The sequence below is a fragment of the Emydura macquarii genome, unplaced genomic scaffold (genome assembly GCF_026122565.2).
Source record: "Emydura macquarii macquarii isolate MOO-44397 ecotype Brisbane River unplaced genomic scaffold, CSIRO-AGI_Emac_v2 contig_629, whole genome shotgun sequence".
In the NCBI taxonomy this organism is placed as follows: domain Eukaryota; kingdom Metazoa; phylum Chordata; order Testudines; family Chelidae; genus Emydura; species Emydura macquarii.
The window spans coordinates 10,171,510-10,189,159 of NW_027130766.1; the positions used below are offsets into that span (position 1 = coordinate 10,171,510).

The following is a 17,650-nucleotide window of genomic DNA, read 5'->3' on the forward strand; positions in this document are numbered from 1 at the left end:
TGTTTTTTCACACACAACTTCAAACACCAAGAGGTTTGTTAATCCCAGACATTACTCAGTTTTCCCCCACCATAATTAAATTAAAGCTATGGCCCTGCCTTTGAATCTTGGCTTTATTGTTTTAAGCAGCTGTTTCTTCCCTGTACCTTTTTGAGTGCCATAATGTCTCAGTGCAGCGAATATTTTAAATCTGATCTGATATGGAAACAGGAACAGACCTGACTGTATTGTAATTAATCATTATGCTACTGCATGCAGTATACAGTAAAAGGCAGAGACAAACATATTCCTGTAAATGTTACTTACGTGGAACTGCAACCCCATATTCATGTGGATTCTCTGACACAACTTTCTGCTTGAGCTCATTTAGTCTGGCTCCCAAAGAACCTAAGGAATAAGGAAATGAAAAATAATGGTTTGGGTGCTAAAAGACCTATTGCAAATGGAATGAATGAATTTATCAATTGCACTTAAACAGGATGCATGATGTAGGAGAAGGCTTAGAGGAATCTGTACACGGAAACAGCAAGAACTCATGCCCCAACCCCATTCTACCTTGAAAAGCATCACTAGCAGCAGCTTGAGTCTCAGATAGCAGGAAACCAGATATTTATCCAGTCACTACAGCAGAAACTCTGTTCATAGCATTTAGTTTTTCTGGATACCCGCAGACTCTAAACTACCATGGGAAAACACCTAGACTCAGAGTTGCTAGGCTTACAGAACTGAAGGCTACAGAAAATCTCTGACATCCCAGTTTTTATAAACTATTCTAACAGCCTAAACATGTTGAGGTTCTAGTCAAAATCCTCTGGTAGGAAGCAGGGGAAATTACAGGACCTTGCCACAATCCAGGGTGCTGCCTAGTAGCTTCTGGAAGGGATTTCTTTCAGTTTTTCATTTTAAAAAAAAAACAAACAAAAAACAGACGACTTCCTGTAACATTTGTTTGTCAAAAAAGGCATCTTTCACTGAAAAACTGTTGATGGAAAATTTCTGACCAGCTTTGTGACATACCAATTAAAACCACCAATCTGGGCTTTTCTCCCGGTTGCTGCTGATACTTAGTGACTTCTTCATATGTTAGGAACTCGGATATGTCCGCTTGCCTTGTGTCATTCTGGCTGTTCTGTCTCTCCTTTCGGCTTAACCTAAAGCTCCTCCGCAAACCAGCTAAAAGGATATAACAAACGTTAAATGAAGTATCTTCCTAGCCAGCTCCCTAAGCTGCTTGAACTAGGAATTCTGTGGTCTTTCAATATGACCTAATATGGTGAAGACTGGCTTGCTGTAAAGCATCATATGCACCATCTTGTTTCTGATTGGGGGGGGGGGGGGAGGGAGGGGATAGTAAACTTCCTAACTCTATAGAAAAATGCAATGAATCCCCACTGAAACATACATCTATTCCATGGGTTGCTCATGACAACTATCTGCATTTGTTTATCAGTTAGAAAATTGTGCAGGTGAACGAGGCATTTGAGTCTACACAACAAAGGAGGTGTCTTTGGATGAATTCTTCTTGAATCATCTGGCTTGGTGCCAAGTTCAGGCTTTCAGTCGCCTGTTGTATCCTTTCATGTACTTATTCTAGTTACCAACTCATGTGAAACAAAGTCAGATGAAAAGCAACTCTATTGGTTTAAACAGAAGCACATATTATACACACTACATTTTACAGCAAAGAGTAATGGGAATTAGGTTCCTCACCAATATATTGTCCATTGAAATATCCCTCACAGTCACAGTCTTCTGTTAATAAAGAAGATGAGAGAAGGGGAAGCAAGATGTTACAGTACCTATGTTATCTGGTTTGGGTGAAGACTTTGCATCCTATATTTGTATGTGTGTGTATTGTTTATGCAGGTAGGGGTGTGTGTGTGTGTACATGCTGTATCAATGACGCAACAAATAATTTAGCCCATGGCTAGTGGTTTATATAAATACTAAACTAGTTTCTATACTGCACATTGCCATTTAACATCTCAGAATCTAAGTAAAAGTATGGGGTTCTTGTTCACCACATCTGTTCAGAAATGCTGCAAACATTTATATTGCTTAAATGCTCAATCTATGCCCATTCATTCTCTAACTTCTCTTGTGCATAGGATTGCAAGTAGATCTAATAATCCAGGACACTTCTTGTTCTTAAACTCCAGCACCGCTCTGTGCAATAGTGAGAACGAAAGATGAAGCATCACTCACCCTGCACTCTAAATTTGTTGACTATTTGTTAATGTTTCCATGCTAATCTTTTTTAAAAGCTAGATTAAAAAGCATGACATCATAAGAGCAACACTGACTCTTTAATCAGATCGCTGGGTCATACATATACAAGAAAATATACAAAGCAAGAGCATGCACAGTAAAATTGGATAATTAGAATCTACAGAATGCAATAGGTATATACAGTAAAATACTAAATACAAGGCCCACTCCTGCAAATTCTATAAAACTTTACGCACATTAAAGGCAATGTGCCAAATTTACTTAAGTGAGCAAACACTCGGTGTTTGCATGATCAAGTCCTTAAATAGCAGAAGACGCCAGTCCAAAGTAAGAGGGTTTTTTTGTCCCTCACACTTGCATGTAAATCCATTAAAATTAAAGGGGTCTCTTAATGCAGGCACATAACCATGAAATAGTATGCCTACTGTATCAGAAGATATTTGTAGTAATTTTAAATGTAATTCACTTGTAAAGGAGCCTTTTTCCCCTCCTCACTGCTAACTAGCTGTGTCCTTCTCTTCCTCCCTCCCCAATAGCTAAGTCACTGGTCATCTGATGAGAGAAGGCAATTTGTACCATGAGTAAAATAAATGGAATTAAATTTCAACACCTGAGATCCTTTTCTAAAGGAGTACATTCAATGTGAGAGAATATCAGCAGGAATAGCAGTCAATTAAGAAAACACCTGCTGTTTAGAAAGACACACAAGAATAACACAATGGCTTTTATAAACAACATGCACTTACTTTCATTCTAATCAACTGGATTAACATGGTAAAATACAGTCCAAATTAATAGCTAAGAAAGTTAAACAAGATTGATATTCTTGTCCCAGAAGTTAACAAGGCAACTTTAACACCAAACACAGCAAGTGTTGTATCACTGTATGATCCCTGTGGATTTGAGCAGGCTGCAGAAGGTGTAAATTAACACAGGATTTGGCCCACAACTGCTTTAAAAAAAAAAAAAAAAGCATTTGTCCTAGATTTGGAATAAATTGGAAATTGAGTATTTTTGTAGATACCTTGAAGTTAATCCTAATTCACAAAAATGGTCGTAGGAGCAAAATTGTCTCTAGCATTCCCCTTTGCTTCAAAAGCTCCTGTCTGTTTAGGAAAAGGCATTTCTTGTTCACCAGGACAGGCAGTGTACCTACCTTTTTCAGAAGACTGATCATCTGCAGTTAGCATAAAAGATAGAGGTGAGACAGTTAAAAGATGGACAGACAATTGAGTGATGATCACAATGGAATGAAGGGAAGAATCTTCTTGGTTGTGAGACTAGTCCATAAATTATGCTAAAGTAATATATGAAGTGATGGCTTCCCCTTAGTATCTCCCCACCACCTCAGGAACTTTTGCAATAGTATTAAATCCAGAAGCTCTGGTTAAGTGGCTTCCTTGAGTGTATTATTAAAATCAGTAGGAGGCAATCTTCATTATATGCATCCTAACAAAGTCTAATTGAAACCATTTTATTTGGAAACCCTTTGATTTATTAACTTCTGACAGCTGTTTCTGCATATACTCTTTGCTCACTGTAGCTAAGGTATATGTACATAGTACTGAAAGGAAAGCAGATGGTGGGTGTTGGAGACCAGAAGCTCATTTGTTGCATTGGGAATGCACATATTTCAGTTTCCAAAAACAGAGCAAACAGTTGGATACTTTGCTTTATTTGCTTGATTTCTGAAAACGTAAATTCTCAGTTTCCAGCTCTCTTAGATGCTGCTGTGCACTAGCCAATTCTACATCAAGGTGGCAATACTGGGATAAATTCTAGCTCCACCCATGCATGGGGCACTCTTACATCAATAAGAGCTGAATGTAAGCATTCAAGGGCATCATTTAAGCAGTTATGCTTAGGCTGGGTGGCAATTCTGTATTCTCACTTTCTTATTGCATTCTATGATCCCAGGATGATTATCATTTTCTTCTTTAAGATCGTTTACCCACCCCCTCCATATATACCAGCAGCTGCTGCTAATAAATATCCAATAGCGGTTTCCTTCCACGTGCTAAAGCTTTCTTAAGGCATAGACTCTAAGGAATTGGATAATGATGTTCACGTCTCCTTTCAGCTTGAAGCACAGAAGTCCAGAGGAGGGAAGTGTTCCCAACTCTTGTGATTTTTATCATGAATCTTGGGTTATTTTTTGAGGGTCTTTAAAGCCCCCGTTTCCCCCTCCTCTGTCCTTTTCTTAATTTTTAAGTACATTTCCAGCACTTGTTGCAAAGAAAAGCTTGAAAATGTGACACCCCCCAAGCACACACTCCTAAAGATCAAAGCCCAGATGGTAAATAACGCGTCTAAAGTTTATTTTGTTTTAAATCTTATGACTTTGATTTAAAAATCATGAAATTTTAATCTTACGATTTTTGGGGGCTCTCACTTTCTTTTTGAATGCTTGAGACTGGCAATACTGGGTAAAACTCAAATCCAAAGCCTTCCATGTGACAGCTAATAATCATGAAAATTATCAGTGCACAAAAAATATTTAAGCACATGATTAAAATCATATCAACTTACTGAAAAGTTGATATAGCAACAGTGAATTCATTGAAGAAATAAAGATCTGTTAAAACTTACATAATGGCTTCTTTATAGTTTTGGCGTTTTGCAGGGTGCCTATGGTTCTTCTATAATTCAAACGCCTAAATATTAAATAGTTATACATGAGTGATGTACAAAGAGAATTTTAATATAAACAGTTCACAACAAGCAAATTTATCTGATTCTGTCTTAGATGCATTTTTTAAAGACATTAAATTTAATTATATCCAATAGTCATTGCTGGGTAACAGGTGGAGAAAAGATGCCAAAAGATGAATATACCAGGGAAAGACTCTCATCGATGCAAGTATGAAAAGCATGGTTGTTGCCAAAGTACATTTGTTTCTATTCCTACTGACCTTTGGTACAGAGATTGAAATCAGGACTTGGGTTTTTTTAATCTCATTTTTTATGTAAAATAAGCCAAATTCTCCCATCACATTCCCTAATCCTACTGAATTCAATGGGTAGTCAAAGGTGTGAGATCGGAATCTTGTCCAAAATACATAATTTGAAGACCAGGATATTCAGAAATTACTCAGGGCCTTCCAGCTCTTGGTGCTTCATGCTTATTTCATAAAAATCTAACAAACTGAGCTAGCTGGAAAAGAATCCTCTGGCATAGAGATGAGACAGCCATAAACAAGTCAAATATTCAAGAGTGCTCAAATGATTAAAGAGACCAGCTTCTAAACTTTATTTTATACTTAAAATTTAGAGACCTGCTTGAAATCTACTTTTAACAAAAGCGATTAACATCACTTTTTTCAGACAACTGCCCTTTGCTCTGATCACTGGAGAATTATAATGGGGACTAAAATAAGATGCCCAGGGCTTTACATAAGATATGTATATTCATGAGCAGAAAGTGTAATCCCTTGCACAAATCCAGGGCAGCCACAGATATGGAAAGACGAGCTCCAGAATATTTACTTTTATTATCAGGAAGGAGATTAATAGTTTTCCCAAGATAAAATTTGCAGAATTACCAACATTTTAGAAGGCTTTCTCAACACACTAGAGGAATACCAGCCAGACTGAACTGATGTCTATAAACAGTACATCCAGATTAGGACTGCTACTGACAAAAATAGTTCACTCACAGCCAGCCTGCTTTGAAAAATGGCTTTGTGGCCATGCTTTTTATGTTCACATCCCCAGGGAGTGTTCACTAATGAGATTACAGCCTAAAGTACTGCCAAAACATTAATTAAAAAGATGAACTTTGGTAAACAGCTGAACGCAGCTCTTTGGAAACCACGGCAGCCCAACTGAGCTACAACTAAGTGCAAATGACACTAGCCCAGAAATTCACTTTAATGGCAAGCCTGCTTCCTTCCACTTGTACATAGTTCCAGTGTTTGTACACCCCTGAAGTATCAATGGATGTTGTGTAGGTGGCAGCTTTCCTCTCCTCTTCCCCTGTAGCCTCCCAGAAGTGGGACAGGATTCACTCCTCATTCTCTTGAGTCCTAGGCTGTGCCCTCCTGATTTGCTTGATGTGTTCCAGAGCCACACAGTCTGCGGTCAGACCCATGACCATGCTGCATATTATGCTTCGGACAGCAGCACATTAGAGAAGAGTGACTGCTACAGTATGGTAGCCTATTTAGCACAGTTCTCCTCAGCCTCTGTCAACCTGTCCAAATATAGAAAGAGGCTGTGGGATCAGGGGCTCAGACACATTTGAGGGTGGAGGTGGTTACTGTGGGTTTTTGTTTTAATTGAAATACCAGTACTTTATGGAGTTCAGCTGCCTGGCAACTAGCAGTAGTATACATTTCTAAATAACTGCACCAAGTTGTTTTGCTGCCAGTGTGTTTCAAAATTATCAACCTAAATCACCACCCTCCTTGCATTTAAGGAGCTCAGACATGCCTGACACTCACACTTAATGTTTTAGTTTAAGGTAAAATTTGATCAGCATATGTAAAAACTCTATACTAGTACAAAATATGACATAGCTGTTGAAATCATTGCAGGCTCCTTTCACTTGCTTCACTTCAAAAATCACATGCTATTTTAAGACATCTCCATTTGCTGTATGTTCAATAGCATTTACAGGTAACCGCCCCTTTTAGATTCTCTTATCTCTGCATAATGCATCATTGTCTGCCATAGAAATTTCAAAAGAGCTCTGAACATTAAAACAAGAGGAAGCCTTAATTACTACTCTCTGTTGCTGCAGTAATTCACGCCCAAAGAGGTGGTAACTTGGGTAGCAGTTCTGGTTTCACTTTCCAGTAGCAGAACTCTCTGCTGAGGAGAGCATGGAACCTACATCCTTCTCAAGGAAAAACTGAAGAGCGTGGAGTAGTTTCTTTGTTCCAGTCTTACCAGCTGTGGTGATTCTTCACAGCAGTTTCTCTTCATCTGTATCTTAGCAGTTCTTCAGTGTGGCCTCTTTCAGGTTCTCTCCACCAGCATGCATACTGCTTGGAAGCATTTGTCCCCATCTCTGGCTCTAAGCAGCATTAGTACTGCTGTGCCCCAAATCCCAGTGGCAATAGCAGCTCTTTAGGGATTCATTAGATATTCCCCCTAATGGTGATGGTAAGTCTTTGAGACAGCTTCTCAAGACCTATCTCCAAATGATGAAGGTATCTTTTCTGCATAGCGTCCCCTGTCCGTCCTGAGTCATAGCAGTAGTGTTTTGGGACAACTGTGTTTGAACTCCGCTCCATCTAGCAATATTAGTGCATCAAGGTGGCTTATTCGCTCAACATCAGAACAATACATCCCCCCTTCCCCTCAGGAGACCATTCAAGAATGTGAGTGAACAAAAATGCCAAGACTATTTCAGTATAGCCCAACCCCTGTCCCAGCTCCAGGAGAGTTTTAAAAAATAAAAAAATCTGTCCTGAGATCTGAATCATCCCCAAAGTTCAAAGCTAATGTCCTGGTCAGCTCAAACTCAATTAGAAATTGCCCCTTCTACAGAAGCATTTCATCTTGCTTAATAAAATTAACTTAGCCTCAAAACCCCCACTGTGGAGAAGATAATACTGTCTATATCTCCATTTTTAGAGGAGGAAAGTGAAGCACAGAGATATAAAATTACTTCCTATGTAAAGTATTTCTATTACTAAACAAGTATTGTTCAATTTGTTTCCCAGTGTATAAGGCACCTGTGTAACTCATCACCATATAGCATCCATAAGCTCAAGAGCCTACAAAAGTTCAAGGGAGAGACATTTATGCTAGGTAAATAAGAGAAACTATATCAGCCTTCATGCTTCAGGACATAAACAACTTACTATCTAAGTTAAGAAGGTTATTTGCATAATTGTCCATTATGGAGGTTTAAGCACCTTTCTCTGGAGCATTTGGTATTGGCCTCTGTCAGAGACTGGATGCCAGAGAGAGAACCTGCTAGTCTGATCCAGTCTGGCATTTCCTGTGTTCCTGTCATAAAATAAGTAATGTTTCCAAACAAAGTGCTGAAGCACAAAAAGCAGTACAAAAACAACTAAACATTATGCTTATGCTTAATGAATGTATCATCCTATAACTTTCAATGACAGACCTTTCTTGGAACTGTTTTGAAGGGATCAATCCTGCCCTGAGGTTGGTATCACCGACACGTTTTGCTTGCCACCATGTTGGATCATCCTGGCTCACAACTTCTAAGATGTGTCTCCTTTTAAACGGCAATCCTGCCTCCTGACAGGGAATGGCTTTGTCCTCTTTTGGATTATAGCAGAAGAGTGCCCTCATAAAAACCTTCAAGAAAAAAATAACATACTCTTTGCTTCTTGTCCCTTTTAGAATTTTAAAGCACTTTTAGAACAGCATTTCCACATCCCTGAATACTATACGTATTACATGTGGCTTCATACTAATCTGTGAAGGAGCGTCAAGCTACATTTACATATAATTTTGACTTGCTCACTACTGTTGAAAATGTGACTTTCATACCATCTAGAAAAATTAAGTATTGTGGTAGCACATAGATGCCCTAAGAAGGACAGGGCTCCACTGAGCTGGGCATTGCACAAACGTCTATAAAAGAAAAGTCCTAACTGAAAATAGCTTAGTCTAAATAAGGACAAAATGCAACAACTGGTATAAGGAAAATGAGGGGGCCAGGGAAGGGGTGATATGCTAACAGTAATAGGAACACAAGTTTGTATAGATTAGCTATTTGTAAAAGTTACAGGATTCAATAACTACAAAACTTTTTTTTTGTACTATACAAACCAGATTTTGAAGAATCTGTAACAAACAACTTGCCAACCATTATTAGGCATCTTACTGTTAGCATCATAAGAGAAACGGGGCTTGAAAAATTATTTGAAAAGCTCTAAAGTGTATTTGTGAACTGATTATGGGAGAGTACTCCCATTAGACCTGCTGGGAAGGAGTCCTTGAAAGAGACTAGCAGACACTGAAGGCTGCAATTGTTGGGTGTGTTCACGACAAATCTAGTCAATTGGGTAAGTACACAGGAGCTTTAAAGGGGAGGACCTGAAGTTTGCATTTATACAGTGAAGAAGTTGAAGTCAATGGGGAGACTCAGAGTGAGTGGGGTAACACGGTCAAAGCTGCGTGCCAGGAAGATGGCAGCATTTTGACTTGAGTGATATCAGGAAGGCCAGAGAGGCAATGGTTACAGTTGTCAAAGTGAGAGATGGTGCAGACCGGGACAAGAGTTTTGGTTTTGTGGATCAAGAGAAAATGCTAGATTTTGGAAATGCTATGAAGGAACATGTCAAGAGTTAAGGCTAACCTAAACAAGGCTTAATTCATGGTAAACTAAAGTGTAAATCTAGCCTGCTCTGCACTAAATGTTCCACAGTGCACTTTGATCTGTCCTGCTTTGAAATGGTTGTAGATTAAAGTGCAGTATGGAAATTCTAGTGCATGGCAGTAGGGTCCTCATGGACCCTTCATGTGCGACAGGTTCGTGCAGAGTTGACCTGCACCATAGCTTTGTCGCAAAATTAGTGTTCACATACAGCCTAGAACCACCCGAATTATTTCTTTTTAGTGGAATAGCAGAATTTTTCCTTCTGGGTACCATATTATTCCTTTAGATACAGATCAATTTAGCAGCCTCATTCGGCAAGTAGGATTCAAATAATCAAAAGTCTTCCATGTAGAAGAACTGCAAAACTGTGCCCTAGATTTATTTAAAAAAAAAAAAAAACAGATTTCCGTATTTCAGTGGGTTGTATACCTTGCTGTCCTTCAGACGATCTTCTTCTTTGATGGCTGGAATTATTTTTAATGTTATTGATCCCTGAGATTGAGCCTGAGAAAAAGAGAAAAATACATGTCTTTCAATTGAAATAGCACAAAGAAATTCTGTCAAATACTCCAATTCAGTTTCTGGTGCTAGTGAATTGTCTGATTGTCTCAGAGCCTTCACATGCCAAACAATGCATTCAACTTCGAAAAGACACACTTAGCTTTGTTAAGGTGGTTACCATGATGTCCCAAAAATGTTGTGTGTGATGTTTGTTCCTTTTATCCCTTGCATGTGTTACTCTGTGCATTATTCTCTTTATTATGTGACTCCCAAGCTAAGCCTGTATTGAGGCTTGGTCTAAAATCTCTTCATATTTAATGATTACATTTCATTTCCAGTTTGGACACAACTGACAGAATATTAGAACTTTGTCTTTTTTTAAGTACATTTTTTTTACTAATTTTTGCACATAAAATTAAAAAAGGAGCATTTAAAAAGGCTTTATCAGCTTTTCCACACATTGCTTTGGGTTCTTCTTGTTAAATAACTACAGAAACTCTACATTTCACACACATTCTAACTTCCTCTTACGTACAAGCAATTCTTGATTTTTTTTAAAGTTAAACTCAGCTATTCCCCTTATTCAGCATAACAGTTTTGATCTAAAACAGAATTAGCTGATGGAACTGCTTTGATCAGCCAGACAGTTACATTTTCTGATGCTACCAGTCTGCCTCCCTGACCCAACCGCTTCATTTCTCACAGAGACCAGAGGGAGCCCAGGGCCAAGAGGGGATAGGAGAGAGGTGGGAGAGAAGGGACTTTAGGGGCTAGGGCCCTGCTGGGATGAGCAGGTATGTGAAGGGATAGACATAGAGGTTTGAGTGGGGCTTTAATCAAGAATGTGTTAATGTTGAGGGGGGGAAGGAGAGGGGGAGGCAGGAGGTTTGCAACTGTGCAGAAAGCCTATGTGAAATCCATGCCCCTGAGATGAGGTTTCCTTCAGCTCCCTAGCACACCACATTATGAATAAACTGCATCTATTTTAGGGCACAGCTGGGGAGCCATTGAAAGACTTGCCAGAAACAGATAGGAGGGGAGGAGCGTCGTCGCTGCCCTAAACACCAGAGACATAATGGGGGACTAGCTAACTATTTTAAGAATATATTTTTAATCTGCAATTCTCATGTCCTGAAAGGGAAGCCCTTGGTCAGAGATATAAATAACCTAGGTGTAGCATATTCATCATTTTCAGAATCAAACAACTCAAAGTTTCATGCAACTTTCTTAACTTTAAAACAGAAAGTTAAATATTCCATTATAAACAGCTGGCATAAATTCATAATCACAATGGAAAGAGAGCCCAAGTCTGTCCTCCGTTACACCTATTTGCTGCTATTAACTGAGGGGCAAAGGTCACCTATCTACTGCTTTAACAAGCCCACTTGATGATGATAGATCTCAAAGTAAAAGATAAGAGCAGACCAAAATCTGACTAATTTCTTCTGGTCGTTTGTGAAGCACAGCAATCCCATTGACTTCTTTTAGCTCATCTCCAACATGGACAAGACCTAAAAACAAGATAACTATATTAGAACTAATGCTCAGCCTGCTAAGCTACTGCTCACCTATTACACATACCCATGTTAACTATATGTACCTCATGGCTTTTCAAACTAGTCCAGAACTCCACTGCCAACACAGTACCTTACAGTCTCCTGCCTTCCCACTACCTGGCACTCTTCAACAGTGAACCATAATTACCTACAAGGGCAACAGGGGGAGCAAGGACACTTTGCAACCCCTGTGTCCAATGGTAATGGTCAGTAGGTAGTTGAGTGTCTAACCACATCCCCTCTTGCTGTACTGGACCTGCAGTGGGGGACCATTTTTACCAAGTCGTTTTGGAAACACTCTGTATCTGCATCATCTGTCTGCGCTTGGGACATTATACAGTACTTGAATGGACTTGCAAAGATGAACAACTCTTATAGAATTAGAAAATGTGTTGCTAATTCTTCATAGCCGCTGTGAGCTGTATGCAGACAGCTCTGCACTACACGGTCTCAGAAAGGCTGATAGGCTGAATTTTGAAATTATAACTTAGAGCAAACAATACAGGGTTTAGCTTTGCTCATGCAGTCCAGTTTTGTATTCCTAGTAATATCAGTACTAGTTACTGACCATACAAGAACTTCACAACAAAAAACAGCTAGCAGCTCATGATCATACCAGAGGACCATCTCTCTCCATCTGCTTTAAAGTGGAATTCCCAATGACATCAGGGGGAAGTTCTGCATAGAGCTGGACAGAATAATATGGGTCCACACACAAAACATTCAGTATGTTTTATTAATTTATGTAAACTCCAAACTACCTTATTTCTTTGTGGACTCTTACCTTCTACAGGAAGACTACAATAGGGTAACTGGGAAGACATTATTTCAAATGAATTTCTAAAAGAGAATATTTAAGAAACCCCTTTGAAAAGGGTCAGCACAGTAGGCTAGGTGTGTTACATCAACAGTATTAGGAGTTCAAAGCACACCAAGGTTCTGAGTTTAAAAGAAAAAAAAATCTCATTCGACTTCATTTTTAAAAGAATTGCAAGTTTGAGACTAGTCTTCCTCATTCTATTGGCAGTTTTTATCCTATTAACCATGTTACCAGAGAATCAGATTAAAAAGATGCATTATTGATGTGAAGCAGAAATGCTAATGGCACTGTTTTAGCCCCTTCACAATAAATTTATCAGATTATTTTAATATGAAAAATGCTAATAAGAGACTAGAAGAAAGCTGTAATTTACTAATATTTCTTCATCATAGTAGTTCATTAGCATTGGGATTGTATTACTACTGTATTAAAAAGGACAAACTATAAAAAATATTAATGACACTTCAATACTTTATTCGCTATGTATAAAATCTCCATGCAAACCCAATCCAACTCATTTAATAAATTCCATGGGACCTGCCTCTAAGAAGTGCAAGGTCAAATACATTAGAAATTAACCCTGTGAAGACTGCAGATGTGCAGTACAAGCATTTATTTAGATGTCTGTAGAGTAAATGTCATTATTCAAAGGGCTAGCTTTGCTGAGTAACAATAGGATTTCATTAGAAATTATTAATCTCTTTACAAGTTTTAAAATGTAATTTATAAATAGTAATTTGAAACTGCTTTTATTTAGAAACCTACCACTGCGGTCAGCTGCACCGCCTCTCATTATTCTCGCTACAATCACAGCCCCTGTATGCTCATCCCTTCTGATGGTGGCTCCCTGAAACATAAATAAATAATAAACTAACATAAAGCACTTCTTTAGAGAATATTTAATAGTGAAATGATGAAAAAGTTTATTAAAGTTTGAAAAACAGAATTTGTTCTTTTCCTAGGGGGAAGACAGTGAGTACATTTTGTCGTCTTTCCTAACTAATTTTGCCATCAACCCAACTTGTGTTTTGGGCACTGCTTTATGTGATAATCAGATGGGTATGTCTGCAATCCCTTCATTAAACTGTCTGTCTGGGTACTTATAGCCCCCTCATCTTTGTATCCAAAAGCCTCTCAAGTATTTGAAAACAGATATCTAACAATTTCTCTATACCTATAACCTGGGCCTCCTATAAATCATAGACAGAACGCCTACATAGGAAAGGAGGACAAAAATCCAAACACACTAACAGCTTTCTCCCAGGGATATTGACGTAATGATTTGATCAGGAATTAACTTGTTCAATTGAGCAGCAGAAGACCACAATAAACCCTTGCAATATCCACTTCATCAGAACTCTTCAAGCCAAGTGCTTGCACTATTTCCTTCCTGGGGGGAAAAAAATCATTTTCTACAATATCAATCTGCATGAGATTTGCCATAGCATACGTGATCAACATACAGTTTCTGCCCAGATGTCAGCATATTATACATCATTGACTTTGATTTAGGATGTTTTCATTCTCTGTAAATTAGTCACTGTAATACTATCAGAGTACAAATAATAAGTATTATGTTAATTCTACTTTAAACACTGATAATTTGTAGCTGATTTATGTGTAATGTTTTTCCTTACATAAAGTGTTCACTGTATGAGAAACATTGTATGTCATGTTTATCAAGTGACATGCAAATCAGTGAATAAGTATACTAATTTTTGCTTCATGTAACTGATTGTACTGGCCCTTTAAGAATAGAAGAGGCCAGAAGACCCCATTCCAGAGACTTTGGAATAAACAAAGGCCTTGGCAAATGGCCTTGTAGCAGGAAGAAAGGAAGTGGTCCCAGGCAATTAGTAGTTGTATGGGGGAAAAACAGGACACTGTTCCTTTCAAGGGCCCAGAACCAGGAGCCCTGTAGTATAGGGTGGAACAGGGCTCCCTCTCGCCCAACCAATTGGGGGGAAGCTCCCGGAAGGAGGCAGTATATATGCTGCCCTCTCTCTCAGAACAGCGAGTGTGCTGACAGGGAGAAGGAAGCCAGGGCTGGAAGGCTGAGTTTCTGGTAGGAAGGACAGGACTGGTGCCTCTGTGGAGAACAGTCTGTGACAGAATAAGAGCTCCATGTGCAGCAGAAGAGCTGGAGAGGAGTATGAACTCTTGTGTTGCTGTAATGGACTCTATTTTTGGGACATTAAGGACTACTTTTAACCACTTTTGGCTATTAACCCAGCCCCAGGCAGCAGTTCATGGTAGTTTTGAGAGGCTTCAGAGTTCCTAAGGGGCCTTGGAGATGGGAAACAGAGCAAGGGTGCTGCAATGCCCCCTCTGGCCATTAGGAGGTACTCAATAATTGACAAACCTGATACCTCAGCTGCTGATTACAATTTATTAAGAAACACACCAGAGTTGAGACATTGTTCCTGACTAATAACAATATGACCCCACCTCTAGGCACCTCTTTTGTAGTGACTGGTAAAGTTTATATACTTCATAATCTTATGAGAAAAGTTCTTCATATTTATATAAAGTTTGAAAATAGTTCATATTAACTTACCAAAAAAACAAAAGAAGAAAAATAGGAAGCACTATCTAACAAATGGAATCAGAACACAAAAGCTAATAGATTTCAGAGTCATCCATTCAGTAGGATAGTACCGCTCAGTTTTCATTTAGAAGATGACGGCTTTTATGAACACAGTGATAGATAGTGTCTTGTTCATAGTGGTCCAAACATCAGCTCTATAGAGACTCTTTGGTTTCTTTTCTCTTATTCTAGCCTCATGATTCAGAGACAAACCTGAAAACCATTCCCCCAGTCTAGATCACTCCCTGCATGGGTTTTCACCCACCCAGGATAGAACACTACTCCACTGGACTTGTGACATTGCCATCATTTTGCTGAATTTGCCTGAAGAAGTAGAAATAATGTATACTTTTGGCACTAGTTACATTCCTCACAAAATCTTTAAACTAGCCTGAAAATAAGGCTTTTGAAGTTTGAAGACTTCCTGATTTTTAGTCTTCATTAAAATGCATAGCTTATTTTGAAGGAAATTTACAATTGCTATTCTCAAGGATTTGAGAAAGAGCAAGGATTCTTAAAGACACAAAAAAAATCACCACAGACAGCCAGGGTTACTTGGCCTGACAATAACATCTATCCTATTGGCAGAAATTTCTGTTAAGACTCCATCTACCATAGGCAATAGTGCTTCAGCATCTCTCACTCATTGGGGATATAACTGTACAGAGTGTATATACTCATCATAGATGAAGGGAGATTTTTGCCTGGATGAGAGATTCTTTCAAAACACCTCAAAGACAAAATGTTCGAATTAGTAAAAGATAGCACCCCTGTGACTCAGATATATCAATAAAACCAAATCTTGCAGCTTCATTCTCATACTTCAGCCTCCAAATTCATGCACACAATTTTAGAATTGTTCCTCTTTTGTCCTTTGCAAAAAAAAAAAAAAGAAAAGCTACCACTGCATTGCACACCTCTTGTGGTCAGTGTGGGAGGGGCCTTTCCCTGTTAGAGGAAAAGACCCCTACTCCAGCAGCTCCCTAATGCAGGAGCTTTTTACTGTGGTGGGGAAAAGCCCTGCCACAAGGGGGTGCCATGTAAATCAGGACTCCAGCAGCTCCCTATATAGCAAAACACCACAATGAAATGCAGGCTGCATCCGTGCTCTGGTGTGTACCTACACATCAGTGAAAGACTGCAGGAGCAAGAGGCAATGGGGAAAGGTGTGGGGAGCTGCTGGAGCCTTTCCCTGTCTCAGGGAAAAGCTCCTGTTGCAGAAAGATACTAGACAGCAGCAGGAAACTGCTGGAGCACTTACCCTACCCCAAGAAAAGGCTCCTGCAACAGGGAGCTGCTGGAGCAGAAGTCTCCCTGTGGCAAGAAAAGATCTCGGCAGCTCACTGTTGCAGGAGCCTTTCCTTGTGCTGGGGAAAAACTTCAGCAGCAGGACACTACAGTGCTATTTTTAGCGTCGTTGATGGGGCGGCACTGCTTGGGCGAGTAGAGAGTCTTGTAGGGTATATTCCCAGGTATGTCTCCACAGGGTTCAGGACTGTTTTTACCCTACTAGGTTAAGCAGTGTCTCACTGTCTATATTGCTATTTATACTCACGTAAGGGGTGTGTGTAATGCGTGTACTCTACATGCTGCTGAAAGGAGTTTGCAATGTAGATGTACCCTAAGGGCCAGACCACTTGTTGACTAAAGATAGACTCCCTTGTACATACCAAAGGCTCTTTATTCTTCACTAGACGAACAATTTTTACTGATTCTTCATCAAAATCATCATCAATGTTGTCTGGCAGAGGTGGAAGGACTGGATCAAAGTTCTTCTGGGCAACAGTATCATGTACAACAAGCATTGCCTATACAACATGAAAGAATAAAAGATTAAAGTAGTTCAGGCAAAATTGAGGAGGGTGCCATTTCTCTTATTCCAGACATCACAGCCACTACTAACAAAACCCATCTTCTTTGGTGAAAATCCATGTATTGTTTTCTAGGTAAGCATAAACTCTTTCTTGTGTTTTTCCTGTCTAAAACAGTGCAAATGTTCACAGCAAACTTAATGAGTTTCTGCTCTGCCTGCATTAGTGAAAAAGGAAGCTAAAGATCCAATTTGTTTTAAAAAGTCACCTGTAGACCCAAAGAGAGAATCCTGACTATTTTCTTTTCCCTTCATCTTTAAGAGCCTGATCCTGTACCTTTGAAGTCAATGGGAGTTTTATTATGTATATCAGTAGAAACAGGATCATGCACTAACTGAAAGTGAGAGTACTTTCCTCTTCAAATTCAAAACTGCTTCTCTAAAATTCTCTTCCTTGTGCAGACTTTACATATAATAATGTTTTGCCCCTTTGCAGGCAAATCCTTTACAGTTTTCATCTGCACCAATCATTTGTTCTTCCCTGGAATGATCTAGCCACAGAGGCTTTTAGCATTAGAGAAAAGAAATCTGAAAGACTACATTACGGTGTTTGTCGTACATCAATAAATATGTCACATAATGGATATTTGGGAGCTTAGATGACAACCAGCCATAACACCCTATATGGAGTTTATTGGTATATTATAATCTCACATTCTGTGGCTATATTTTCTTTAATTTTTTTTAATTTAACTTTCAGTAGTGTATGAAACAACAAAATTGTCTGGAACAAGAGCTTTGGTATGATTTTTTTCAATTTGCTTTGTTCTATAACATGTTTTTA

At 39.0% G+C, this 17,650-nt stretch overlaps 1 protein-coding gene across 2 annotated transcripts in view; it reads right to left on the reverse strand.

The window, feature by feature from the left end:
• The window catches only part of MPP3 (MAGUK p55 scaffold protein 3), a 43,881-nt gene that overhangs the window by 8,685 nt on the left and 17,546 nt on the right, over positions 1–17,650 (reverse strand). For both annotated transcript variants that reach the window (XM_067541429.1, XM_067541430.1), the window contains exons 6-15: positions 16,667–16,804; positions 13,175–13,256; positions 11,459–11,544; positions 9,962–10,036; positions 8,309–8,505; positions 4,819–4,883; positions 3,386–3,406; positions 1,711–1,752; positions 1,018–1,173; positions 307–387 (exon numbers count right to left, since the gene is read on the reverse strand). In XM_067541429.1, the coding sequence (XP_067397530.1) occupies positions 307–387; positions 1,018–1,173; positions 1,711–1,752; positions 3,386–3,406; positions 4,819–4,883; positions 8,309–8,505; positions 9,962–10,036; positions 11,459–11,544; positions 13,175–13,256; positions 16,667–16,804 (943 nt within the window). The remainder of the gene's footprint in view (positions 1–306; positions 388–1,017; positions 1,174–1,710; positions 1,753–3,385; positions 3,407–4,818; positions 4,884–8,308; positions 8,506–9,961; positions 10,037–11,458; positions 11,545–13,174; positions 13,257–16,666; positions 16,805–17,650) is intronic.